This window comes from Culex quinquefasciatus, chromosome 3, assembly GCF_015732765.1.
Source record: "Culex quinquefasciatus strain JHB chromosome 3, VPISU_Cqui_1.0_pri_paternal, whole genome shotgun sequence".
NCBI classification, from domain to species: Eukaryota; Metazoa; Arthropoda; class Insecta; order Diptera; family Culicidae; genus Culex; species Culex quinquefasciatus.
The window spans coordinates 129,560,390-129,572,516 of record NC_051863.1 but is presented as its reverse complement, the minus strand read 5'-3'; the positions used below and the strand labels follow the sequence as shown (position 1 = coordinate 129,572,516).

Genomic DNA, 12,127 nt, shown 5'->3' with positions numbered 1-12,127 from the left:
AAAAAAAATTAAAACAAAACCAACGCCAACTACTTCCGGAAACAAAAGTAACTATTCGGCATTTGGTACCGCACCCTTCTTCGTGTGTCATTACGGAATTAATTCTGGCTACTTACGCGAGGAAAACGTTCTGTTTTGTTCTGTTTGACGGATTTTTTGGCAGGAATTTTCCCCCCTCATTTTTTGAACTCATTTCCTTGCTCATTTCACTCATTATTGGCGGTTCCACCTTCGCAAAAGGGATTCTTCTTCTTTAGCATAGCGCGGGGGCGGTTTCCCGGTATTTATGTTTTTCCAAGAAAATTAATCAATTTAACGAGGTTCGTCGGTCCCTCGGAGGCCGATGATGACGCAAAGAGGTCCTTTGATACGAGCTCATTGCAAGGCAAATATTTGCGGAATGTCTGTCGGAACTAACCGCCAACGAAACCCCTCACTCATGAGTACGGAGACCAACAAAAACATTGTTCTTGAATGACCGATCTTACGACGACGAAGCGACGATGATGTCAATCAATGGACGTCCCTAAATGCACCACAAACCACCAACACTATCTCACGCTCGCAAGAAATGTTTGCTAACGGTTGTCGCACACACCAACTGAACTGAATGGTCTCTTCTTCTTCGATGTGAGAGCTCACTGGCTCACGAGCTCACGAGCTCACGGCAGTGTTGATGCAAAAAAAAGTGAACTTCACCCAACCAACACAACACAACACAAACAAAACACACCAACTTATCACTCCCTTGGTATGGGTGCGCCTGGTTCGATTAATTCCACGAATCACTGCAAATTCATTATCAAAAATTTATTGCTTTCTCATCGTCTCTCTTTCGAGCCATCCTTCCTTTGCTCGCTCGCGAGCTCTCACGCAAAAAAAAAAGGTTCAATGATTGCTCACTCGATTTTTTTTTGCAAAGTTTTCACCCATAAAATAAGATATTGCACAAAACGTCAAACTAGAAAGGCGTTTCTATTTCTCATTGCAATAAGAACCAGTGTTGCCATACCGGCGACGATGAGCCATTTCTTGTTGGGTGCTGAAAATTCTTCACTCCTGTGAGACGATTGCGGAATGGAGTGAGAATGATAATGAGACTGTCTGGCCGGTCAGCGTGATGCATTCCAGACGGAGCAGGACAGGACAGGACGGGGCCAGCCGGAATGAAATTAGGCCGAGTTGCCAACACTGGTGGTGTGGTGGATGGTTGTAATTATCACCACTTATTGTTGGTCTTTACTGGAAACCTGCGCACACGTAAGTTTAATTGCAGCTGATTTGGAAGTCATACTCGTGGGGATAAATAAAAGATATCGCGAATGATCGTTGATGACTTTACGTTGAATCAGAGACATAGGTTTTTTCATTGACAGCTTTTTCAATAAATTTTAAATTATTTTTCGTTGTTTTCTGTCAAAACTTTCGGTAAGCTTAGCTTTATGAAACGATAGATGAATCTTCGTCAAAACAGAGGTATTAGGGGAAAACGGAGAAAGAGAGGAAGTAATAAAAATATCGAGCCAAACATTTCATTAGGGCAAAAAACCAAAAACCGCGATTCGAGAAAATTGCTAGCAAAAAGTGGACAACTTGTTTCAAATCCTATTTAAAAAGAAAGCTTGACTGGTGGTATTTTTACTGATGACACGATACAGTTAAGGGTAATGATGTGACCCTTAACTTTGCTTTCATGCTTCTTAATTTATGTTGATTTTCGCAATAAAACTAATAATTTAAAAAAATCTCGTTTTTGGGCCCTTTTAACTTTCCAACTGTTGTTCATAATGGGCCCCTTCTAAAAGCAATTTCGAAGAGAGCTGAAAGGGCACTAAAGCGCTGTCACCTGATTGTTGTTTTTAATGATGTTTATGGGCCTTTTTGTTTAGTTAGAAATAATGAGGAATTCCGCGGAAATTTTGATAGTTGGTGAAGTTTTGTGATCGAATGGTGTAGATAAGGTATGTGAAACATAAAAATTCTTCAAAAGTGTACTGAACAGCAGCCGCGGTAGGAATCCTTGGTGAAACGTAAAACAAACTTTGTTTTGAAGTGAATTTGTGTTAAGAATGTATGAAAAGTTCACTTTACAACATTGAAAGTTCCATAACCACGAAAAACTAACGAAATAAAAAAGGGCACAATTGAACTTTTTTTCTGGTTTGGAGCGAACATTGTTATGTGCCCTTTTGTGTTTTTGATTTTTTCAATAGGAAATTGTTTGCTATCAATCTGATTCATGGAGAGCATGTAGAGAGTGTACTGATGAATGGAATAGTGGAATAATCCCAAATGTTTACGTTTTGGTTTTGTGCCCTAATGAATCATCTACTCATTGATGTTCTTTTGAGCATCATCATCTACTCATTGATGTTCTTTTGAGCACTAGCAGAAAACTATTTCTTGGGTTATTCTTAGCATCTATGCTACTTTTGAACATTTTTGGTAAAGATTAACCAAAGAGTATAGATTTTTTTTTAATTGGCAACACTGTCAAATAAATATTGACCAACTTTTTTACCTTTTCTTAAAAGATGATATTTGTTGCCCTAAAAAATCGATTTTTTTCTACGTTTTTCAAAAAACCATGATATTTTAGAAAAATTGGCGAAACTGCAAAATAAATATTGACCTTTTTTGCCTTAGCTCAAAAGATGGTATTTTTTGTCTTCCGTAACAAATATTGATAATTTTCAAAAATAGTTTTTGCGGAATTATTATTTTTTTTTTTTGAAAAGTCCAAATTACAAACGGCTTATTTTTTCAGGGTGTATTGCGTGTACGTACACTACAAAAAAAGAGAATAAATTTTGTACCGGCCTGCAAAACAAATGGCGTGCTAGTGTGCGTGAGAGCGGGCTTAGATAACTCTATAGCTCGAGTATATCAAAAGCTAGAAATCTGGCGCCTTGGACAAACTTTCATGAAATTTTCTACTCTACAACTTTGTCGAAGACACCAAAGCCCTACAACGTCATCCAACAAAGTTAGATTTTGATTGACCTTCCATCACCCTGTAAGGGACCATCCATAAACCACGTGTACACTGTAGGGGGGTCGGCTGTCATTTCCAAAAAAGTGTCCACGTGGTTTGTGGATGGTCCATAACGGTAATGTAATACAGCGCTCGATAACTGGGTCGCAGCCCAGTTAAAAAGCAGACAAACGTAAAAAAACCAAAACAAACCCAAAATGACCGAGGGGTCAATGGATGCATACATCATGTTCAATAAATAAAAAACTTTTCTCAAACTTTTATTTAATTTCAAGTCACAATTCAAGAAATATAAAATGTAAACATTGTAAATAAATTTAAGTAACTTTTATTTTAATATTTCATCAGGAAAATATTATGCATCGGTGATCCCCTCGTTATTTTTCGTTCAGCCCAGTTAGCGAGCAACATTTGGTAACTGGGCTACGTTTTCAGCCGAGTTACCGAACATGTACTGTATTTCCAAAAAAAAAAGCATTTAATTTTTTAATAGGCAATCAATAACTCAAATTTCACTAAAATAGGGTCGCAGAGCTCAAATTTTATGTTAAAATCAAGAAAATTTAAAACCGCAATTTATTTTTAGTTCTTGATTTGATTTTGCCGAAAACCTTTGGTAATTTTCCATGAAAATTGTTTTTGGGTGTGATACAAAATTATAAAAAAAATAATAAAACTTATTCTTTGAATTTTGAAGGAAAAATAGCGTACCAAAAAACTGGCAACTCTAGCCACCAGTCAGTGACGTGCGTCATATCTCCTTCTTTTGGACAGAAAACCAACTCAGACATTATTCCGTACTCGCCAGCCGGACCCTAAGCTGACAGTTTTCGTGAGTTGCGCGTATTCACCGACAGATGGCCAGTGGGCCTCGTCGGATCCGCCCATTAATTACGCAACTCAAAATTTGCATGGGAAACTTTTTTTTCGTGACGGCTTTCGCGGCACGCTCCTTTCAACTGTTCTAGACTAATATTTGGACGAGGCGTATCGCTAAACAAGTTTTTTACAAAAATGATTCCAAACTGCTTATTTTGTCGTTTTAAACCGAAACAAGGCAAAAATATTTTTTATTAAAACTATTCGCCATTTTCAAAAAATTGTCTAGATAATATCAAAGGCCGCCATCTTAGGCCCACTGGGCCCACAAAAAGAGGTACGCTCAGTTTGTATGGGAGCTGTCAACATGCTCCCGGGCTGGTACTCGCGGATTCATCATTATCAGCTGAAGCTGAGTTCCTTGTGGCTAATTCACCTTCAACGTGAGGCCACACATCCGGCTTTGCTTACATAACATTTGAATCGCGGTTCTTTACAGGGTCATTAATTCACCCAAAAATAATAATAAAAACAACAGAAACCTTCTTCAGGTTCAGAAACAAAAAATAAATCGCTGTCAAAAATCGTCTTACCACTTTAACACATACACGAACACGGCTGACGACAGCAGCAAAAAATATCCACTCCTCGAACGGGGCTCGAACCCAGGCTCCTCTCTTCCGGAACCACACACCCACGAACCACCCCACAAATCCGGTGCAGAATCTTGCTCCTTCCTGATTTTTTTGCTCGTTGCACAAATTTGCTCGAAATCAAACTTTTTTCTCTGATGTTGCCTTTTTGCAACACACACCAACACACGCACGCTCACTTTTTTTGTATTTCAAAGTGTGAGAACCACTTTCTCCCCGTGTTATTCTCTCGTCGCTCACGGCTCACTGCTCGACTTGCTCACTTGCATGAGTATGTGCTTCTCACTCCCTCCCAGGCACGCATACACACGCCGCCCTTGTGCCGTTCTGCTCGCACACACCAACACCACCAACAGGGGAATTCTCACTCCAAGAAGAAGACACGACTCACACGATTTTTGTGAGTGGGTGAGGAAGGAAAAAAAAGAAGAGAACGAAAAACGCGACGGTCGTGAAACTTTATCGAATTTCTAGAGCCCGAAAAAAAAGATCACACTCACGAAAGAGTTTGTCAAACACACACGCACGCGGTACGCACACACTCACAAGCACACGCACGGCGCGAGTCCGGAATCACCGCCGGAAGCGAGAGAGCTAGAAACGACGGTGATCGAAGAGGGCGACGACGACGACGGACGACGGCAAGAAGCAGTTTGCATCTCCTCGATTCACCAACGATGACTGAATTCCACTTGGAACTTGAGAGAGTCGGTGAGCCAGTTGGATTTTTTGATTCGGTTGCGATGCGGAGAGAGCGAGAGAGGGAGGGCGTTTTTGACGGATCGTCAGCACTGTACAGGGTGGTCGCGAGAAAAGGAACTGTCAACGCGGACGTTTAGAACGCACCCAATTTTGGGTACAAAATTATTTACTAAATTTCGATAAAGCCAGACTTACTCAAAATGCAGTAAACCCAAGGTGGTTGGTCACTTTTTTTTCGTTTGACACTTGTTAGTTTGGACTTGGAAAAAACCAACCAATGTTTTTTCAAGTCCAACTAAAAAGCACGATCTGCAATACGGTCCGCACGGGGTCACGTAAGAGAACGTTCCCAGCAGAAGCAAGGTAAGTGAAATGTTCGGACACGAACAAGAGAAGCAAGCGTTGACTATCCAGGTTTTTAAGCGAAAATGGCGTTCCAATGGTGAACGTCCGAAATGTCAAAATCGCGCAGTAGCACCAACATTAGAAAAACAAATGTGGCAGTCATGCCATGGCACACTTTTTTGCAATGTTGGTACCACTGCGTGATTTTGACATTTCGGGCGTTCACCATTCGAACGCCATCTTCGTTTAAAAACTTGGATTGAACCAATACTTTATTTCCTATCACGAGATGTAACAATGTAGATCGACAGTTATTAGACAAACACTAGATGTTTTCAACATTCTTTCAATGGGATGTTATGTAAGAATTTTCCCTTCTTTTGTTAATCAGTTGACTTTTGTGACTAAATTCTACAAAATTTTACCATTTTGATTATTTTCAAAGAAGGGAAAACCTCTAGAAAATAAAAAGCTTTCATAAGATCAAAGTATAATTACAGACTGTCTAGGGAAACAGATTGGCCAATGCAAAATAAACAGGCACTGGCAACGTATGTTTTGCGCTTGCAACACTGCCAGTTTTACTGGGCGTAAAGGGCGTTTGGTGTCCAGCACGTTTGGTGTCCAGAAACATTGGCCAATCTGTTTCCCTAGACAATCTGTAAGTATAATGTGTATTTTCTTGAGGCTTTCCCTTATTCAAAAATACACGATCTTTCATCAATGTGATAAGATTTCGCGTAAGAGATTTCCCTTCTTGTGTTAATCAGTTAACTATTGTGACTAAATTCTACCAAATTTTATTATAGGGCAGAATGTTTATTTCAAAGAAGGGAAAACCCCAAGAAAATAAAAATCTTTTCAGAAAATCAATGCATAATGCGTACTTTCTTGAGATTTTCCCTTCTTTAAAAATAAACATTCTGCTTTATAATAAAATTTGGTAGAATTTAGTCACAAAAGTCACTGATTAACACAAGAAGGGAAATCTCTTACACGAAATCCCATCACATTGATGAAAGAGTGTTCACTTTCAAAGAAGGGAAAACCTCAAGAAAATACACATTTTACTTTGATCTTCTGAAAGCTTTTTATTTTCTAGAGGTTTTCCCTTCTTTGAAAATAAACATTCTTCTGTATAGTTTAGAGTTCTTTAAGGAAAAAAAAACTTCTGTACCTATATTTCAGAGCTGGGACCATCGAGGACACTTTAGGGGGTATGGCGATTGTTCACGCTCCATACAAAAAAGATTTTTATTGTATGGACAATTGTCCACGAGGGGGTTCGAGATTACCAGAAAAGTGTCCACATGGTTTATGGATGGTCCCGCTCATTAACGAAAAATTAGGTAAAATTTAGTAGAATCAACAAAAGAAGGGAAAGTTTTTATATAAAATCCCATTACTTTGATGAAAGATCGTGTATTTTTAGAGAAGGGAAAATCTCAAGAAAATACACGTTATAGGTAGTTTGATTTTCTGAAAAGCTTTATATTTTCTTGAGGCTTTCCCTTCTTTGAAAATAAACATTCTTCTTTATAGTGCACAGTTCTGGAACGAAAAACTAGATAAAATTGAGTAGAATTAACAAAAAATTACACAAGTAAGCGAGTAGGCAAGATTCCATTTATTGTAAAATCAGGTAATATAAAAAAACTCATTTTGCCGGGAAATGTCCATTTCGGGAAACGTCCATTCCGGGAAATTTCATTCCGGATAACGTCCATTCCGGATAACGTCCATTCCGGAAAACGTCCATTCCGGATAATGTCCATTCCGGAAAATGTCCATTCCGGGAAATGGAATTCCGGAAATTGTCATAGAATCCCGAAAAGGACCTAATAAAAATAATTTTATGAAAAAAAAGTTTTGCCTTGAAGGTGGAAAGATGCAACATGACTTGCTGAAGTAGGCAACTTACCCGTTTCCGGCCGGGATTCACAGTTTTTTCTTCACAATCGTCGCCTTTATTTTTTAAAAGTTTTGTTTTCAAAAAATAACTTTTTTTTAATTTCATGCCGACTCTGTTAATAGTACAATGAACTTCGACCAGTCTCCCTGTTAAGGTTCTCTACTTTTATCCCAATCATGATAAACTCTAACCTATGACGGCGACGGTCTCCATCTACTTCTTGATGATCTCCTGTCCATGCATGTCCCCTCGCCTTTTAAACTTGGCCAACGGATCCGACCGATCTAACGAGAGGTTCTACCTAAAGATCGATGTGGCCACAACCGCGGCTTTTGATGCCATCAGTCCAGTTAATTTGTGTGACAGAGGTGCAGATTCGTAACGTAGACGTGGTTTGCCTTCCTCACCTTACTGAGGAAATGCTATAAAATCACTCAAAAAATAAACCTAGGCTAAAATCAGCCAAAATTTACCCCCCCCCCCCTTTGTCACGCTTTTCATATACTTATAACATGCAATGTCACGCTTGCACAGACCCCCTCCCCCTATAGCGTGACATACTTTATGGATGACGCCTTATTAGTTTGACCTCGTAGACCCACCTTCACGTATACATATCGACTCAGAATCATGTTCTGAGCAAATGTCTTTGTGGATGTGTGTAGGTGTGTGGACAAAAAAATTGTCACTCGATTATCTCCGGACTGGATGAACGGATTTTTTTAGTCTCATTCGATCCATCTTGGGGTCCCATAGGTCTCTATTTAAAATCAGCAAGTTTAGTCAAGTATTTCAAAAGTTTTGCTTAAAAAGCGATTTTGGCGTATCTCCGGAAGATTGTAAAAAGGGTGGTTTTTGCAAGAAAACCTACCATGTTATACATTTTCAGAAAGGTATTAAAAAGACCTTTTCAATGAGGCCAAAACATTGAAGATCTGACAACCCTATCAAACGTTATTAGCACTTAAGTGTTATTTATACACATTTGGAGGCCGGATCTCAGATATTTCAATGAAAATGTTGTCCGGGTTCATTATGCGACCTGTCGTTGGTTGCGAACTATCGTTGCATAGAATTTTTAACAGACCTTGCCGATGAGCCAGAAATATTGAAGGGCTGCGAACCCTATCAAAAGATATGAGTAATAAAGTTGATTTGTTAAACATGTTAAGGGAGAATATTGCTATTTTTACTGAATGTATTGACTTTACGAATGCGAGGAAGGCACCAACCACCTAAAGGCACCCTTAAGTAGCGTTTTTGGTAATGAATCTTCATGATCTCCCTGTAGATTTTCGGCTCCAGGACGCCGAAATCCTATGGCAAGTCTGACAGGGTGTGCATGTATTTACGGCATGCCAGGTCGTTCCCGAGCACCGCGGATGCTCAAAATAGGTCAAAATAAGTCAATGTTTCCGTAGGTTTAAAGTTGGAGAGTTCCTTGAAGAGTTCTTAGATAAAACAAGGCAAGGTCAAAAATTCGTTAGACAGTGATTTGTGTACATTCTCTGTGAGTACCTAATTTTAAATGAAAAATTCACTGTAATAATTTTAGCGTGCACATTCTAACCAAAATCTAAATTCTAACCAATTTTCGAAGCATTTTGACGTTTCTCCCAAAAAAGTAAATATTTACCACCCACCGCACATGCCGTTGCTGTTTTGGCTGCTCTGAATCTGGGAGCTCTGAATCATTTACGGTTATTATTTTTGAATCAGTCAATTTCCAGACTTTAGTGAGAGAAAAACCAACAAACTATGATCACCTCCAACCGCTACACTTCGGCGGCCTGCAACCGCACGCCGGAATCGCTGGACTGGGGCGAGGACGGCCTGATTTACTTCGCCGCATGCCACGCGATTGCCGTCTTCGATTCCAACGTGAGTGTATTTAAAAATGTTTCTAAACAAATTTTAACTTTATTTACTTTATTGCAGTTCCAAGGATCGTCCAAAATCGTAAGAACCCTATACGGTCATACCGCACGCGTCAACACCGTGAAGAAGGTTCGGAACGTTCCGCCGGCGGAACAAACGGTCGATTTGCTATCTGGATCGGATGATGGGACCTGTGTGCTGTGGGATAGTCGAGAAGGGGTTAAGTACACCCTCAAAGGACACTCCAAGGGAGTGACCCAGGTGGAGGCCATTTACCACCAACGAGACGGGCTACTGGTGGCCACGGGTTCGGCGGACAGCAGTGTTAAGCTGTGGCGCCGCGAGGGGAACCAGTTTGAGTGCTTTCAAACGATCGACCTCCGGACGGGTTACTGTTTTGCGTTGAAGTTCTGTACGTTGCCACGATCTGGAGGAGTGATGTTGTCCTGCGCGACGGACAACGATCTGGTTACGCTTTATGTAGCCTCGGGGAATCAGTTTGTGGTGGCTGAAAAGTTGGCTGGACACTCGGACTGGGTTCGTGGGTTGGATTGCGTGACGGAGGGAGACGATCTGATACTGGCCAGTTCATCTCAAGACAGCTTCATCCGACTGTGGAGAGTTTCGCCGAGAGACCAGGTTCGGGCGCAAAGATCCTTCGAAGAATTCTCCGCCGACGAGGACATTGTCCTCGAGGAACGCGTCTTCAGCGTTGAGCTCGAGGGAACAAGCTTTCACTACGCCCTTTCGCTGGAATCGGTTCTACAAGGCCACGAAGGGTGGGTCTACGGCGTTCACTTCAACAAACACAACTCCAAGCTTCGTCTGCTGTCCTCTTCAATCGACAAAACCCTAACAATTTGGTCACCCTCACCCGATTCCGGCATTTGGTACGAAAATGTCCGCGTCGGTGAAGTGGGCGGTTCCTCGCTCGGATTCTACGGCGGGAAATTCTCCCCCGACGGCAAGTCCATCATCGGCCACGGTTTCCAGGGCAGTCTGCACCTGTGGCACCAAGATCCAACCAACCCAACTCTCTGGACGCCCGGAACCATCATCGGAGGTCACTTTAGCGCCGTGCGCGACCTCGCTTGGGACCCCCAAGGAGGACACTTCCTTGTCACCCTCTCCGCCGACCAGACGACTCGGATTCACGCCGAGTGGAGCAAAGCACGGACATGGCACGAAATTGCGCGGCCGCAGGTGCACGGTTACGATATGCAGTGTTTGGCGTTGCTTTCGCGGTATCGGTTGGCGAGCGGGGCCGAGGAAAAGATTGTGCGCGTCTTTCAGGCGCCCGGGAACTTTGTGCAGAACTTCCGGCAGCTTTGTGGTGTGGCGAGGGAGGCGGACGGAGATGGAGAAGAGATTCTTAAATGTAAGTTATAAACTTTATTTTATATGGGAAAAGATATTTCAAATACTGTTAAATACTGTTCTTTTTCAGCAACCCCGCAGGGCGCCTCCGTCCCCTCTCTAGGTTTGTCCAACAAACCCGTGTTCAACGTGGACGCCGAGCCGGAACCGGACAAGAAACACGTCAAGGACATGTACCCGGAGCACTACTTCGTCCCGACGACGATGAACGCTCCTCCAACGGAAGAGACGCTTATGCAGAACACCCTTTGGCCTGAGATGCAAAAACTGTACGGCCATGGGTATGAAATCTACGCGTTGGCCGCTACCTCCGACGGACGGTGGCTGGCCTCGGCTAGCCGGGCGACTTCCGTGGAACATGCCAAGATTTTGATTTGGTAAGGGACCATTATTTACTATTTTTTATGTTTAGTTAAAATTAAAATTTCGAATTTCCAGGAACACCTCCACGTGGAAAATCGTACAGAAGCTCCAAGCGCACCAACTGACCGTCACCCAGCTTGCTTTCGCCCCCAACAACGCCCTCCTTCTGGCAGTTTCCCGCGATCGTACCCTCTCCGTGTTCCAGAACAAAGAGGACCCCTCCGCGGAAACCTGCGACTTTCAACTGCTCACGCAAACGAACAAGCAAACGAGCGTTCACACGCGGATAATCTGGTGCTGCGACTGGGCGCACGACTCGGACCACTTTGTAACGGGTTCCCGCGAGGGTAAGGTTGTCCTATGGGCGGTACGTGACGGTGAAGGAAGCGTTCCGGTTGCGCGAGCAACGCTAGATCTAAAGGGGGAATCGGTGACGGCGGTAGCATTTGCCAGAAGGACGATTACGGACGAGCAGCAGTACCTGGTGGCGGTTGGACTGGAAAAGGGAAGCATTCTGCTGTATTCGGTGCGAGCCGAGTGGCGGTTGCTGGTGACGATTGATCAAGCGTATGTTTCGATGAAAAAAAGTTATAAATTTAATCCTAAAGCTATTTTTTTCTAACGTTTTAGTTCCGGACATCACCTGACGGTGAAGAGGCTTGCTTTTCGGCCATCGACAGGTGCCGAGTTACAGCTGGCGAGTTGTGGCGATGATCATTTTGTACGAATCTACGATATTACGTGTTAATAAAGTGATTGTTATAAATATGTACTGAATTAAAAAAAATGCGTTTGCTTGTTTTTTTAGAATTCCGCTACCGATTTTATGGCTTTTCCTATAAATGCAATATCAAATCCTTACTATCACTATCGTTACTTGGGAAACAGTATGTAATTCTATCGAACGACATCCAACTACAGCGTCTAAGTGGCGTTTTAACTAAAATCAAGTACAATAACTAGCTATGTTGAAAATGAGCAAGTAAGTTTTTTTTCAAGTTTTGAAAAATAAATTGTAAACTGAGGCTAATCGGAACTTCAATCTGAATAGCTGTGTTTCATGGAAAAAATAGAAATTTCAGT

General features: G+C 41.9%; 2 protein-coding genes across 3 annotated transcripts in view; one reads left to right on the top strand and one right to left on the bottom strand.

Moving 5' to 3' along the window:
• Window positions 1–5,167, bottom strand: part of LOC6047372 (ADP-ribosylation factor 6) — a 76,532-nt gene extending 71,365 nt beyond the window's left edge. For both annotated transcript variants that reach the window (XM_038260967.1, XM_038260968.1), the window contains exon 1: window positions 4,408–5,167. The gene's annotated coding sequence lies outside the window, so the exon portion shown is untranslated. The remainder of the gene's footprint in view (window positions 1–4,407) is intronic.
• A 3,897-nt stretch (window positions 5,168–9,064) lies between these two features.
• Window positions 9,065–11,823, top strand: LOC6047367 (probable elongator complex protein 2). Its single transcript, XM_001864404.2, has 5 exons — window positions 9,065–9,307; window positions 9,365–10,682; window positions 10,752–11,058; window positions 11,120–11,611; window positions 11,675–11,823. The coding sequence occupies exons 1-5, from the start codon at window positions 9,185–9,187 to the stop codon at window positions 11,790–11,792; spliced, it is 2,358 nt and encodes a 785-aa protein (XP_001864439.2). The 5' UTR covers window positions 9,065–9,184; the 3' UTR covers window positions 11,793–11,823.
• The last annotated feature ends 304 nt before the right edge of the window (window positions 11,824–12,127 follow it).